Source organism: Electrophorus electricus, chromosome 19 (genome assembly GCF_013358815.1).
Source record: "Electrophorus electricus isolate fEleEle1 chromosome 19, fEleEle1.pri, whole genome shotgun sequence".
In the NCBI taxonomy this organism is placed as follows: Eukaryota; Metazoa; Chordata; class Actinopteri; order Gymnotiformes; family Gymnotidae; genus Electrophorus; species Electrophorus electricus.
Window position 1 is genome coordinate 7,419,158 of NC_049553.1, and position 16,398 is coordinate 7,435,555.

At 46.3% G+C, this 16,398-nt stretch overlaps 1 protein-coding gene and 1 long non-coding RNA gene across 4 annotated transcripts in view; one reads left to right on the forward strand and one right to left on the reverse strand.

Moving 5' to 3' along the window:
- Window positions 1-223: 223 nt before the first annotated feature.
- On the reverse strand, window positions 224-1,897 carry LOC118240085. Its single transcript, XR_004775257.1, has 3 exons — window positions 1,808-1,897; window positions 1,032-1,214; window positions 224-742 (listed from the first exon to the last, which is right to left on the reverse strand). It is a non-coding gene; the product is annotated as an uncharacterized LOC118240085 (long non-coding RNA).
- A 91-nt stretch (window positions 1,898-1,988) lies between these two features.
- Window positions 1,989-16,398, forward strand: part of pcdh7b (protocadherin 7b) — a 106,092-nt gene continuing 91,682 nt past the window's right edge. For all 3 annotated transcript variants that reach the window (XM_035519665.1, XM_035519666.1, XM_035519667.1), the window contains exon 1: window positions 1,989-5,997. In XM_035519665.1, coding sequence (XP_035375558.1) covers window positions 2,908-5,997 — 3,090 coding nt within the window. In that variant the 5' untranslated portion in view covers window positions 1,989-2,907. The remainder of the gene's footprint in view (window positions 5,998-16,398) is intronic.

The following is a 16,398-nucleotide window of genomic DNA, read 5'->3' on the forward strand; positions in this document are numbered from 1 at the left end:
AGGAGAAAGCTTCATCATTCCTGAACAACTACCATTTCTCTCATTGATTTTCAATCAATGACAAGAACGTTTCTTCCTGTTTGGCATGACGTGTGTTAAATCCACGCAGCGAGCCTGAACTCACTTCGGCTGTTTAGTGTGTCGTGCTAGTGTGTGTTTAGTTCACTCGCCTTAGTTCACTGTGCGTGAAGTACCCCCCCCCCCCGCACGATGCCTTTGTTAAGATGTAGCGCGAGCAACAAAGAACATGGAGGCACGGAGGGAAAGCTCACGTAAAATTAGGTTTCTAAAAATGAATGTCACTAATAAAAAGCTGACCTCTCATTTTTGCCGTCCACATTAAAAGGGTGACACCCTCTAGCGGCTTTCGAAAACACTCGTTACAAATGTCATTAATGTCCTAATTAGTACCATTACTGTTGTTGAAATCGACTGCAGGGAATTGAAATTAAATTGATCCTTGACATATTTCATGCGCTGGATCACCGCAAGGGTACGTAAAGCTTTCGGTTCAAAACTTGCTAACAAGGAGAAAACAGACTAGTGAAATGTTCACATAATGCCTGCCTACGAGACAAGTCCTAGGAATACGCGCGGAATTTCGACAGAGGGCGCTGTTTAGCGGCGCTTGGTGTGCTGCTCTCATTTCGGGCGTCGGAGGACTGCAGCGGCAAGCACGCTGTCCGGAGTCCGCGTGTCATTCCCCTCGCACGGCTCTCGCTGCACACGCAGAACACGAACGCTTAAAGGAAAGGAGGGGGGGGGGGGGAAACGCACTCGTTCAAAATCTGCTCAGACGAGAAATGGACTACATTCTCTCAGACAGGCGTTGTTCGTGATGATGATCGGACTGTTACTTTCTCAGTAAATACAACGTGCCCACCCATGCAACGTGTAGAAAGCAACGGAATTTCAGATTAGATATAACATTATTTTCAAACACGTTTTGCACGAGGATCACATTCACCTTTTAAACAATACCATCCAAAACCTCCTCCACCAATTTCAACTACTTGTAATAGGCTACTCACTGTAATGACAGATACATGCGATGGTTAAGTATTTGACTTCTGGTCACGGCTTGCTCAGGGAGAGCCGAGGGAGTTTTGCGCAGTTTGAAGTCACCGCACACACACCCTCACTCACTCGCTCTCTCGCACTATCTCGCCAGTCTACCAAGCGTCGCTGTCCGTGGTGCCCGTTCTAGTATTCGGCTAGGGAAAAAAAATTCAGTAGGTGATAGGAAAAGGGGTGAATATAAAGTATTGGGAGCATACACACGTACTGTTTGCGGAGGGCAGAAAAGCCGCCGTCCGACACTGCTCGAGCTCGCAGTGGACTAATGAATAGCATGCCGAGGCGTGCGGACTGACTAAGTGAATAGGAATCCGCCACAAGGGAAATATAAAAGAAATAAAATCGTGAGACCTATGGAGTAAAAGTGCAATTATAAATCCTATTTTATTTTTGCGCCCAACACTGGCTGTGAAACACGTTATTTTAGGCTGAATGAATGTATTGTTTTGCTGAGTCGGTATGCTATGCGCGTTATGCAGTTCTTTTCGCCTACATGCCATTCATCTGAAATTTACAACACAGAATCACGCAAAATGCTAACGATAAAAACAAAAACGAAAGAAATCTTTGAATATTTTCATTTTAAATGGCTGACCCGAACTAAATATACTAGCTTTATAAAGCTTGAATCCAACCTAACTGCCACTATTTAACTCATCGTTCTCCAGGTTACAGGGTATGCTATCTAAGTACGTACTGACCATTATAATCGAAAAGTGCGATACCCTACCCTCTGCATCCATCTCCAGACAAACACTTTGTCAGCTTTCCTTTAAACTAAGCGATCAAGTTCTTCTTTCGTTACGTGCATAGAGAAATGAGCGCGAAGGGGTGGGGAGAGCGAAGGAGAGCGAGAGACTGCAATATCATTTGTGAATCGCTCGCGGAGTGCCGCAGATACAGGCTGCAAACGCACGCGGTCGTGCAGCAGCAGGTAAGGAGCGCGAGTGTGGACGGCGAACGCAGGACAGAGGGACGGTCCAAGTGTTGGAATCTTCAAAATATATCCCTTGCACCTCTTTCGGGATTATAACTCCTCTTTGTTTCACGCTATTTTTTTTCTGTTCAGTGTAAACATTGTTTAGCACCCCGGCAGTGCGGAGCCTGTTTTTAAAACTCTGTCATGCTGAGAGAACTATAAAACGATGTGCGTGTGCGTTATCATTGGCTGTGGTGGCTTCAGAAATTTCTGCTCATGAACACGGAGAAGCGAAAGGACAGTTAATTTTCTGCTTACCAATAAGCAAACGGAGCGGAGAAGTTACGCGATCCCGCTGGCACATCAATTTTTATTCCGCATAGTGGGAATATATCCTCCTGTGGAGACATGTCGGATCCAAGAAGATTGGATTTTAAAACACTTTAATTTGCATCAAAATGGATTGAAATATTTATTTTTGTGCTATATACTACAGTAACGCTGGTTTAAGTCATTTCTGGCGTGTGTATTTCACTATGAATCTTGAAGGCATTTAATGACTGGAAAACAATGACTATTTCGTTAGTGCTGCGTTCAGACCACGGGAGTCGTCAATCGTAATAAATAGACTGAAGTGAATATATTTGCGGCGGCAAAAGAAAAAACAAACAAACAAACAACAACAAACAAACAAAAAAAAAACCAGGAGTGATTCTTTCTCTGTCTGAAATTCACCGCAGCTGAGGCAGTGTAGAACGCGTCCAGAGGGTGAAGTCGCTTGCACAGAGAACTGACTACATCTTAAACGGAGAGGGAAAAGACTCGGTTAGCTAACAAATCTGATCAAACTGTTGATCACAATTACTCTTAGCTTTTATTTACTCAAACGGGGTGATTAAACGCAGGGAACAATGAGGACTACTAGTGCAGTGGACTATCACTGCTACTGTTTTCTGATCTTGCAGCTGCTGAGTCAGCCCGCAGCGAAGCAGGTGCTTCGATACCGCTTGGCCGAGGAGGGTCCTGCCGATGTCCGAGTAGGTAATGTAGCCACGGACCTTGGTATCGTCGCGGGCTCTGGGGAAGTGACTTTTACCTTAGAATCTGGCTCTGATTACTTTAAGATCGATAACATTACGGGAGATCTGAGCACCAACGAGCGGCGGATAGACCGTGAAAAGCTGCAACAGTGCCAAATGATTTTTGATGAGAACGAATGTTTTATAGATTTTGAAGTGTCTGTGATAGGACCCGCGCAAAGCTGGGTAGATTTGTTTGAGGGGAAAGTAATCATTTTAGACATAAATGACAACACACCGTCTTTCCCGTCTCCCGTGCTCACGCTCTCTGTGGAGGAGAATAGACCGATTGGTACACTTTATCTTTTGCCCACGGCCACCGACAGAGATTTCGGCAGGAATGGAATAGAGAGATACGAGCTGATTCAGGACAACGGCGAGAGCTCTGTCCGGCGGCTGGGGTCTGCGAGCTCCAGCAGCGTGGACGCTCACTCGGGCAAACGGAGATTCGACGACGGGGCGAGCAGGAGCAGCGTCTTTGAACTTCAAGTTGCTGACACCACAGACGGCGAGAAGCAACCGCAGCTGATCATTAAAGGCGCTCTGGATAGAGAGCAGCGCGACTCTTACGAGCTGACTCTGCGCGTCAGGGACGGGGGCGACCCCCCACGCTCCTCTCAAGCCATTCTGAGAGTGATGATCACAGACGTGAACGATAACAGCCCGCGCTTTGAGAAAAGCGTGTATGAGGCGGACCTACCAGAGAACAGCTCCCCTGGCGCCCCCATCCTCCAGCTAAAGGCAGTGGATGCTGATGTCGGGGTTAACGGGCAGATCGAGTATGTGTTTGGGGCCGCCACCGAGTCGGTGCGGCGGCTGTTACGGTTAGACGAGAGTACAGGCTGGCTTAGCGTGTTGCACAGAATTGATCGGGAGGAGGTTAGCCAGCTGCGCTTCAGCGTCATGGCACGTGATCGCGGTCAACCGCCAAAGACCGACAAGGCAACCGTGATCATCAACATCAAAGATGAGAATGACAACGTTCCAAATATCGACATAAGAAAGATTGGACGCATTTATCTGAGAGATGGCGTGGCGAACGTGGCGGAAGACGTGGTGGTAGACACGCCCATTGCATTGGTTCAAGTGTCAGATCGTGACAAGGGACCAAACGGCATTGTGACTTGCACCGTGGTTGGGGATGTTCCCTTTCAGCTCAAACCTGCGAGTGAGATAGAGGGTGACATGAACAAAAAGAAATATTTCCTGCATACTTCAGCACCACTTGATTATGAAGCCATACAGGAGTACAACGTTGTCATAGTTGCAGTCGATTCAGGCAGCCCCAGTCTGTCCAGCAACAACTCACTAATTGTAAAAGTGGGAGACATGAATGATAATCCACCCATCTTTAGCAAGAACACGATGGAGGTCTCATTCCCAGAGAACAACGCCCCTGGTGAACGTGTACTCACTGTAGTGGCCTTGGATGCCGACAGTGGCAAAAATGCAGAAATTGCCTATTCGTTGGACTCCTCTGTAAATGGGATATTTTCGATTGACCCGGACAGCGGTGATATTCGTGTCAACACTATCCTGGACCGTGAGCAAACGGAACGCTATGAGTTCAAGGTTGTTGCTAAAGACAAAGGCTTGCCTGTTTTACAGGGTTCGGCCACAGTGTTGGTGCTTGTGGCAGACAAGAACGACAATGAACCGAAGTTCATGCAGGACGTTTTCACTTTTTATGTGAAGGAGAACCTGCAACCTAACAGCCCTGTGGGAATGGTGTCTGTGATGGATGCAGACAAGGGTCATAATGCTGAGATAAGCCTCTACATTGAAGAGGAAGAGGACATATTCTCTATTGAGAACAACACAGGAACCATTTTCTCCACAGTAGCATTTGACCGTGAGCAGAAGACCACCTACTCATTCCGCGTCAAGGCTGTGGATGGCGGGGATCCACCCAGATCGGCCACAGCCACTGTATCACTTTTTGTGGTGGACGAAAATGATAATCCACCAACAGTCACCTTCCCTATGAACAACTCCTACACTCTTCTGCCTCCATCCAGCAACATCCGGACGGTTGTGCGGACGGTCATAGCTACCGATACCGACACAGGCAACAACGCTAACCTCAGCTACAGCATAATAGGGGGTAACCCATTCAGACTGTTCGAAATTGACTCTGCCACTGGTGTCATTTCTTTAGTTAGCAAACTGGAGCAGAAACATTTTGGCCTCCACCGCCTGGTTGTGCAAGTTAATGATAGCGGGGTTCCTTCCCAGAGCACCACCACACTAGTGCACGTATACGTCAACGAAACGCTCTCCAACTCCACCGTGGTGGACGCCCAGGTCTCCAAGAGCCTGGGGACTCCTCTCAACGCCGACATAGCCGGAGACCCCAACTACGACTTGGGCAAGCAGCGCTTGAGTATCGCGATCGGCGTGGTGTCAGGTATCATGACCGTCATCCTCATTATTCTCGTGGTGGTCATGGCCCGCTATTGCAGGCCCAAGAACAAGAATGGCTATGAGGCAGGAAAGAAGGACCACGAGGACTTCTTCACCCCGCAGCAGCATGACAAGGGCAAGAAGCCCAAGAAGGACAAGAACAAGAAGAAATCCAAGCAGCCTCTGTACAGCAGCATCGTCACGGTTGAGGCGTCCAAGCCCAATGGGCAGCGCTACGATGGTGTCAATGAGAAACTCTCCGACAGCCCCGGAATGGGCCGTTACCGCTCAGTGAATGGTGGGCCTGGGAGCCCGGATCTCGCCCGCCACTACAAGTCCAGCTCACCCCTGCCTACTGTCCAGCTCCACCCCCAGTCACCCACGGCAGGCAAAAAGCACCAGGCAGTTCAGGATCTGCCCCCGGCCAACACCTTCGTGGGCACCGGAGATAACATATCCATTGGATCTGACCACTGCTCTGAGTACAGCACCCAAACCATCAACAAGTACAACAAACAGGTAAGACCCCATCTCACTTAATTCTCTTACAACAGTAATTACATTTCTTTCATCTTCTAGTCTTGCTCCTTCGTTAGAATTACTTTATTCACTAGCCAGGGTCCAGTGTAATAGCACGGTGCTGGATATATGTATTTTTAGCTGAGCTGTCTGTTTCTCTGTATCGACCTGTTTTGGCTCACTGTGCCATTAAATGTAATACTGAAAGTGGCGCGATGGCATCCTTTAGTTAGGGAGATCGTATTTTGTGCAACCAGCTGCGCTGAAGCCCTGGCTGCGGTGGCGCTCAGACAAGGCTGTGTTCACAGCGCAGATGAGGTGTCAGCATCTGTGACCCCTGTCTGTGTATGTGTCAGTGGAGCGGATAGGATCACACACGGCTCTGGTTTGCGGCTCTCCCGTCTCAGCGATGGACCTGTGGTTAGCATGAAGGTTTCCTAATGCCAGGTTGAGACAATACGGCCAGGCCCACCCCACATCCGCTCCGGCACAGCTACCTTTCCTAGGCGGCTGAGAGAAAGATGATAGAAAGGAGAGAATGAGGGTGGGGTTGAAAACTGTGGCGTGTTCGTGGCGGCCGCGGCAGTGGGATTTGTAGTGCTTCTTCAGGATGACTGTGAGCATCTGGGCAAGAGGTCACATTTAACATTCCTGTGCATTTGTGTGTCTGAACCAATCTGTGAACTCTCCATCTCTCCTCTTCCTCTCGCTCCTGCTCTCTCGTTCTCCCTATCCACCCTATCTACCTTATCCTATTCAATTTCCCTCCTTTCTCCTTTGTGCTCTCTAGTTCCCCTTTGTTTATACCACTATTTAAAATGGTTCTCCAGACTTGACAGGGCATTTATATTCAGAACTGCATGTGTGAATTAATCAGTTGATATCATTATTGTTCTCTCTTCCTTTGGATTGAAGAGGAAGGAGGCGAGGTTAATACACGATGAAGTCAGACGTTTATTTTGTGTTTAAGGGGAAAAGAACATTTGGCCTGTTGTTTCATGTGTTTTCCATAGCCGACTGATACATTATTGATCATTCTCTAAGGTGGACACGATGTAGAAGCAACCGCTCTTGCATTCGTAAGTGCTTCACTCCCAGCGCAAGACACATTTCCTTGTCTCTTTTCCTAGTTATTTTTTTCTCTCACTCTAACCCGTACATTTATTCTCTATTTCATAGTATTTTCTTCCTGAGGTCTCAGGGTTTTCACATGTAATCTGTTTTCCTTCTCTCTCTCTCTCTCTCTCTCTCTCTCTCTCTCTCTCATATTTTCTCTCTGTATTTGAAAACATGTCGTTCTTTTTCTCCACTCGCACCTCTCCAGTCGCTGTTTTACCCTTGTCTCAGTATTCTTCTCACATTTCTGGTCTGTCCTTGTCCAGATTCCTATTTGCTGCTTCTTGCTCTCATCCTTTGTGGTTTTGCCATCCATCAACCACTCTCTCTTTCTTTCTCTCTCTCTCTCTGTCTCTCCCCGGGCTTTAATGTGCTATGTTGAGGCGTCCACTTGTGAGAGGAGTGCTATTACTTTATGTTTCTTACAGGGGTCTCATGCATAATTAAACGAGCACTCTGCTTTCTGCCACGGCACATGTATTGTGTGTCCACATACCCCGTTTACATATAATAATTTATTTACTTTTATTGGAGCATTGCAGTGGTTTGTGCATGCGTCTTCTTGCTGAGGACCCTCATGCGCAACCTGTTTTTTCTCTCCACAAGGTGTGCAGTGAAAGGCTTCTCGCCATTACTGATATGCAATTATTGCTTCTTAAGCGTGGAGGTGCTATCAAGTCTAGCACTGTTTTGTGAGTTATCCCTGCTGACAATTTAACAGGGGCTCCCTTGATGTTTTATTGAACATTATCAGGACTAGCCAATGTGCCCCTGCAAAACCCATTGAGTTTGCTACAAAGCATAATAGTCTATATCAAATGCATTGTAAGGAGAAGTCATTAGAATTTAATTTTAGCGATCTACTGCTGGGAGCCCTGTAAGTTCTCTGCTTGCTTTTATGGGTGAAATTGGACTTCTCTTGTGTTGACATTTGCGTTGACGTTAAAAAGGAGCTAATCTCTCTCCCCCCCTTCTCTCTTATACAGCGCTTTCCTTCATACCATGGCATTTAGGCGGAAATACTGTGTTCTCATGCTGCAGTTATAACATTAAGCAATGAGCTCTTTGGATTTGTGACGGAATGGTGCTGCTACTTCTGGGAGGTGACCTGCTGATTTTAAATTGGCATCTCTGGTATCTGGACGTTTTGTTGGGATGATTGAAAACCCTTGCTTGAAGGAGGGCCTTCTTCCTTTCCTCCACCCACGTCAGGAAATACAGTGCTCAAGGCAGTACAGTACTGGATAATCTAGTCAAAGACTGTGCAGTGCGTTTGTGCTTTGAGTTGAGAAAGAGGCCGAGTTGTTTTGTTATATACTGGCAACACCTTCTTCTGTGTGCGAATTAAATCAGGGATGCAACTGATAGGATAGATCAAATAGTGCAGCAAATTGTTTTGCTTGAATTGGATTTGAGAGATAATTTACAAAAATAAGCCCTCAAAAACAGCATTAAAGAAAGCGTCCTTTCCTGTATAATGAAACCTTCCTCTCCTGTTTAATGGCCCTATAGTGAATGAAACCGTCCTCTCTGGTTTAATATACCAAGAGTGAATGAAAGCCTCCTCTCATGTGTAATGCTCCTATAGTGAATGATCCCTGAAACTGCACGTTAACCTGCAGAATGAGACTGAGGTCTTTCTGATCGTATTTGATTTCAGCTCCTGTTCTCTGACATCTGAGATGCTTCCTCTCTCTTTCTCTCTCTCTCTTTCTCTCTCTCTCTCCTCTATCTTTCTCTGTCTGGTGAAAGAGAAGACAGCGACAAGAAAGAGGGCCCTGTTAACTGGTTTAGAGAAAGGTCGCTACTGTTCAGAGTGTGTGTGTGGGTATGCGTGCACGTGCGTGTACTAGTGCATGCACACGCATGCGCACACTTCGACCATTGGAGACCTGAGAATGTGTGGTCTAGTTTCAGGTAACCTTCTCCTCATGACCCCTCCCCCAACCCCTAGCTACTCACACACACAACCTCTCCTCCCACACACACACCTGAGCCACAGGTAGCCCCAGACGGGTAACCAGATGATGGGTGGAGCATGGCTCTTCGGTGTTCCTTGCACACAAGACATTTATGCAGACATTAACTCATCCGTGTGCAGGTGGGTGCTTGCGTTCCAGCTGTCACTGCGCACATGCGAGGCGGAACGACGACGACGAATTTGACATTTTAGTTTGTTGGAAATGAATAATCCTTTTACCTTTCTTGCTTGATTCAGTACTTAAATTGAAAAATGTATCTGAGCTATCCATTAAGGTATATTATGTTTAACCAATTCATTCCTGTTAAGAATGCTGCCATAACAAAAAAGTCTAATTTGCTAAGCCCATATGCTTTCTTCAAATGTGACATGAATATTAAATACATAATCTCTGTACTTATTCTGTGATGAGCATCATTAGGACTGGAGTCGAGGGTGGCTGGCAGGTGTTGTTATGCCTTAGACAATGGGCTAATTCCCCAAACATTTGCACACATCTCTGGCCCTGTTTACCAGGGATACCTCCATCCCGAGCATCTCTGCTTTGCATTGGCCACTAAACACTACAAAAACTGTCACTTACAAATCAGGGGTTACCTTTGTGTGTGTGTGTGTGTGTGTGTGTGTATGTATGTTTCTGTATTAGTAAGAGAGAGAGTGAGAGAGAGAGACATAGAGAGAGTGAGCGAGAGAGAGAGAGAGAGAGAGAGAGAGAGATGTGTTGTGTCTTTTTGCATTTTGCATGTGGTCTCAGACATTGGGAAAACTAAATTCAAATCCAGTTCACGTCTTTGCATTGAATGCAGGACAAATGTTTCCTTACGGGAGCTGCATGACACTGCTGGGCTGAGGCGAGACTGGACATGCTCCTCACACTGCCACTGTGACTAATTTCAGTTCTGCCCTTTCAGCTGTTGAGACGGGAGACTTTCTTTCTTATTCAAAGCAGGTGAAAATATATGGAAATGCCTTTTCGAAAATGCTGTTTATGAATTGCCCGCTGTTGTATATCAGGTGACCCCAATACTCAGGGTACTCGAACATTTAGCATATTTTGTGCCATTTCTACGGTGCATCCAGGCCCCAGCACAGGGGAGAGATAGTGCTGGAAGCTGTTTGACTGAAGGGCAGTAATCTGATGGGCACCAGTTGTTATCTGCTGCCTACATTACCGAGTTATTAAGGAGAGTTTGTCAGGTTACATCTGTGTCCAAGGAAGGAGATTAAATTATATGTCACGGAATAGACAAAAGACTACTGAGGATATGCTTGCGAAGTGAGAGCTAGAGGCAGAGAGAAGGAAAGCGAGAGAGAGAGAGAGAGAGAGAGAGAGAGAGAGAGAGAGAGAGAGAGAGAGAGAGAGAGAGAGAGAGAGAGAGAGAGAGAGAGAGAGAGAGAGAGAGAGAGACAGAGAGAGAGAGAGAGAGAAAATGGCATGTAATATTGAAGCCTGGGGGTGGGGTGTGGGTTGTTGTATAGTGGGGGGAGGCGGGTGCACAAGACATGGGGAAGTTGCTGTAAAGATACATGTGAAATGTGTCTGTAAATATGAATATACAAATATAATCCTTTAATATTTAAAGTAATATAATACTATATTTTGAGGTTAGGATGAGCCTAAGCAATGACCTAACTGAGTACAGCTGGACAGAGTGAAGGGACGTATTGGAGAGAAATGCACCCAAGGCACATTACTTAGTGTCATGGCAGAAATAGCAGAATAGCCTTCATCCTAATGGAGCCGCTGAGTCCCCGCTGTGGTTAGCGGGGCTGTGTAAAACCACGGCGTAGATCTGCTCTGACATGATGGAGTCAGGGAAGAGTACCCTGGTAAAGATGAGAAGTGCTACTCAAAGCTTTGTAGCCATTTCTCCTGATCTTTCCGAGTTATTATAGGAGCGTCCGCTTGATTTGTTTGCTTCCGCTTTTAAGTAAACCGTCCTTTCAGGCTGCAGCTGATGAGGTAGCTCGAGTGGGCCTTGAGCAGCCTCTCTATTTCCTTCTTCTCTCCTTTTTTCTCGCTCTCTTTCTCGTCCCCGCTCTGTCTTTTCATCTCTTTGAAATTCGCTTTACTTCGCCACGGCTTCTCCCTATTTTCTGTGCTCCGGAATGTAAATGCTGGTGATTGAATCTGAAACGGCGGAGGTGCATCTGTAACACTTGTCGCGATAAGATGATGAAAGTGGCAGGACGAGGAGAAAGAAGCAACAGCTGAGGGGGCGTGGGGGTTTGTTGGGAGGGGGCGGAGCCAAGCACCAGCCACTCTTGATCAGTCGTCCAGGGGATGATTGTAAGTGTCGGTGTCTTGCCGATGTGTGCACTGGCTGTGTGGTGCCGTCTCAGCGGCACCGGACGGCGAGATTTTACGGCCGGTGAGAGCGGAGCAGGTCCAGTTCGGCCAGGTAAATCGCTGCCTGCATTTGGATGGCATCGCATAAATGGATGTGGCATGACTGTCACAGTGGCAGCTCTATGTTTGTTTGTTTGTTTGTTTGTTTGTGTGTGTGTTTGTGTGTGTGTGTGTGTGTGTGTGTGTGTGTGTGTGTGTGTGTGTGTGTCTGTGTATAGCATGTGGGCTCCTTGACTGTTTGTAAATCAATGCACTTTCTCTCATCCTTTTTTAAAAACTGCATAATTAGTAAGTATCACTTTGTATAGTTGTGGGTCAACATGGCTGTCAGCATACAGAATGGAGCCCCAGATGGGGCTCCCTGGCTCCAAGCTGCAGAGAGACAATATTATTTTACTGGGAAACAAAATGTTATGCGTTTCTGCAATTTATATCATTCACATTGTTTGTTTAGAAGGTTAAGGACATCATGTGACCTTTAGTTGTGTGAGGAACGTGAGTGTATGTGTGTGTTTGTTTATTTGTGTTTGTGTGTATGGGTTAGTGGTTGGCTTTGTACCTGTGTGTTAGTGTGACAGTGTCTCTAATACAAATGATTCACAGATGTTTTTCTTGACACTAGTGTCAAGGCAAGCATACTGTGAGAAAGAGAGTGAGAGAGAGAGGGGGAGACAGAGAGGGAGAGATACAGAGAAAGAAAGAACGAGAGGGACAGAGAGACATATCAAGACTAAGAGTGAGAGAATGAGACGGAGACTGGAGTCCCTCCAGTCCATTTAACTCAATCTCTGATGAACACACACTTGTCCTTCATAAGAAAGAGGGAGGGGGCAATATCTCAGACTTACATCTACTGGCAGACTCTGGCCCAGCCGGCAAATCTAAATACTCATTAGCTGGATGGACGTGCGTTTATGGGCTGAAGTAATAGGCACAAAATGTGACTGACAGCTCCCCATGCACAGTAAGCAGGTGATGCAGGTGTAAATATGTATGTGTGTGTGCGCATGACTCTGCCAGACAAGACGTTCAGTTCTAAAACTGATTTTCAGATTTTCGTCTACAGGTCAGATACAGAACTAGACCAATTGACAATGCACACATGCAGGTGCATTTACACCCATAGGTATCTCTAAGGACAGTGACCCTTATATTAACAACTTCTAGTCTGTGTCCACTGATACCCTCATAGAACATTTCTAGCTTTGAAAATTATTAGCAAAATCAGCTTGTCAAGTTTTGTATTTTGTTTACTGTGAATAGTAATGCCTGCTTAGTAATGACTTCATACAGAATCAGAAAATGTTATAGAGTGGAACAGTCTCCTTCATATACAGCTGGATTAATTTCAATTGCTCTGTTTGTGTACAGTGACAAAATTTCCTTTAAATCACTATGACAATACTCCCAGCACTTGCATTCGGAGCACATCACCGAGTCTGAGCAATAAAGCAGAACACTGGGAAGAACTGAGTGAGAACTGTTTATGATTATTGACTGAAGTTTATGGTGTTACCACAGCAGACTAGGTTTGTACAGGTAAGCAATACAGGTTGACAGCTGTAATACACAAAAACTCACATATGTACAGTTTTAGCACCCTTCCGCTTGACATCATTGGTGAAGTCCATGTCTTCTTAATCCCTGCCCTGTTCTATAAAACAGCAGAATGTTGGTGGGGAGGCTGAAATATTAAGTGAGGTGTGATCTCGACTACTTAAGTGTGGATTCAACATTAAGGCCAGTATAAATAATGCAAATGTCTAGCATGCTGTTTTGAGGCAGAAACACTGTTAATCTGCAAACTCTCATATGGGTGAAGTAAAGACAGCGGTGCAGCTTGTCAGCTAAACGCATGGGAAAGGAAAAGGCTACCCTGAATGTCTCTGTGAAGCCTTTCTTGGTGCTGTGCTTCCTTCTTGCCAAACTCCTAAAGGGATTATGTGTCCGTGTACGTGCACATGTGTGTCCGGTGTCCATCCAGTGAGCTGATGTGTGTGTACATTGGGAGAAAGTGAGTTCAGCATCTATCTGCCAGACTGTGGGATAGTAGTGTGTGCTGCAGCCATAGCAATCTCTGTGTGTGTGTGTGTGTGTGTGTGTGTGTGTGTGTGTGTGTGTGTGTGTGAGTGTGTGTGTGTGTGTGTGTGTGTGTGCGCGTGTGCATTTGTGGGGGTGTGTGTGTGTGTAGTAACAGGGTCCTTTATGGTTCAGCTGTTCCATCACAAGAACACTGACACATAGGTACATGCCTGAAAAGGTTTCAGTATCCCAGGTGTATGTGTATGTGTGTATGTGTGTATGTGTATATGTGCGTGTGTGTGCGCGTGTCTATGTAATATGTAGAAATCTGCTGCAAAAATCTGCAGACACAAATCAGCATTATTAAATAAACATACAAAAGCCTAGCATTTGGTAAATCCTGTGACTATGGGATTATTTTTGCATTTCTGTCTGCAGAATGGCTCCCCACTCACCCCCGACCCACTTCCAGCTCACAATAGCACAGAACAGAATTAAACTTGTGGTAGATGGTGGAAAAGTTCATTAGCACATAGCTCACGCACTAGCTGGGAAGTCCCATATCGATGAGAGGCCACCTGAGAGAGCCCAGGCTATTAGCGTTGGCCGATAAATCTTGTCAGTTGGCGGAGCATGGGGTGGCCTGTGAAAAATGAAGGTCACGAGCTGGAGTTTATGAGAGCCTGTTATAAAATACACTGAATTATGGAGTCCCCTGGGCATCCGCGCAAATGCTAATTTCAAACCCCTGGCCTGGGGTCCCCCTTGGCACTCAGCAGGGTGGGATTAGGCCACAGAGAACGATAGCATGATTTAGGATGGGTGATTCTGGGGGAAAGGGGTTTCGAGAGAGAGAGAGAGAGAGAGAGAGAGAGAGAGAGAGAGAGAGAGAGAGAGAGAAAGAGAGAGAGAGAGAGAGAGAGAAAGAGAGAGAGAGAGAGAGAGAGAGAGAGAGAGAGAAAGAGAGAGAGAGAGAGAGAGAGACAGAGAGAGAGAGAGAGAGAGAGAGAGAGAGAGAAAGAGAGAGAGAGAGAGAGAGAGACTGACTAGGTTATAGTTAAGTTTTAGTTAACTTCTCACAAGCAAGTAAACTGACAATGCAATAGATTCAGATGATTGTACCTGTTAGTAGCATGAAACAACAGGCAATATAGAATACACACCACTGTGCGTGGAGATTTTTGTGTGCTTTTGTATATTACAGAGACAACCAGAGTCAGAGAAGAGGGTGAATTTCCACCTAATAAAGTCTTTTAAGGGCAGAAAACAATTTCTCTACAGATGGGCCCATGGCCATTTAATTTTCACCACCCATCAGATTTATAGAGTCTACCTGAGTCTCTGCAGCAGTCCAGCTGAGAATTCAGACTCTTAAAGCCTGCTATATAGTATGTGTGCAGTCTGGTGGGAGAGAGGAAGATAAAAGTGGCAGAGAGGGGTGGGGGGGCGGGGGTGTGGCACATGTTCGTTTCCCCAAGGTTCAATAATGACCAGGTTGTGTGCATCACAACATCAGACCCTGGCCCATTCGTCACCCACACCAAACCAGTGGTAAAGCCCATGCAGAAATAATCCCAGGGGCAAGGCTGGACAACCTGTGTTTGGGCAGGGCAGGGTGTGGAATAATCAAGGCATTATTTGCAACTTCATTTCAGTTTGTTTAGGGTGGGGGTCAAAACAATATTTGGATGCAGGAGCTGGTAAATTACAGAGCAGGCCATGGTCATCTTGAGAACTCCTGCAGGGCAAAGTAATAATCTCTCGCAGTGCTCACAAAATGGCCTCTTCCACAGGGCCAGGCTAGCTTTCCTGTCATTAATTTAGATAATGATTACTCATTTACATATACAGGCCTACACCAAAGAGGGGTCACTTATTTATGATGTTGTAGCAGCCGTAATGCGCCTGTGTGGCATTTCGGTTGCCTTAAATCAGACTAACAGTATTCAGTAAAAAAAAAAAAAAAAAAGCCCCTCCCCCGCTGGTCATTAAGCCTTAAATGCTGGCATGCAAGTATGGAGGATGCACGTGCGGAGATCCCAGCAGTAGTCAAGGGGCTCGAGAGAATGAAGTGAATCGCGCTTCAAACGGCGCAGCCTTGCCTTGCACGTGGCGGGTGTTCTGCGAGGTACGATTACAAATCCCGGCGCGTGCTGCGCGTAGTAGCGGCGCGTTTTAGGCTAAACGCTGTTTCCGCTGTCCCCACGCGCACCGCCTCGTCTTTATTCTAAATCCTTCTGAAAAAGGGCGTTTTTTCCCTCCCCCCGGCTCCGCTCCCTCTTTCCCCTCACGGTGTGTAAATCGAGGACATGACATTACCGCCGCCGACCTTGTAATTTATTTTTAAAACGAAAGGTGTTATCCTTGCCAGCATGGTGCGGGTTGAATAAAGCAACTTCAGATTGATTTCTGTTGTCTTCTTACATGGAACTCCTGGGTGGGCATTAACAGCGTTCTTGTTACTATGGTAATGGCGTTTCCAGCGCCTTTCTTCTTATAAAAGGGCCTTGGCTTTTTTTTTTTAACATCTTTTATTGCTTCGCGGTGATAAAACTAGTTGTAAACACATTTCGTGAAGCCTCCACTGGCGAGAGTAGGCTGACAAGTGTTGAGAAGTGTACACTTCCTCCTTAACAATTTGCAAAAATGGAAGGCTAGATTATCACGCCTATGTTTTGTCTAAGAATCCTACTTAATGCAGCCCATCTGGTCCACAGATAATTAAAAGTTTTTCTTCCAACACTCCTCTCTTCACACGCTGCTAAGTAGTTGGTAGGTGTTAAAGGCACCGCAGAACAATTGCTTTGACCGTCGAAAAACAACGTCGTCATTGCTGAAAGGCTCATTTGCAGCGTCCCAAAGGTGCGCTCCGAGGTCTCGTTCGTTAACGCTCAGCCACGGGCCTCTCTGGAAGCGTCAGCGGCTGTACAGA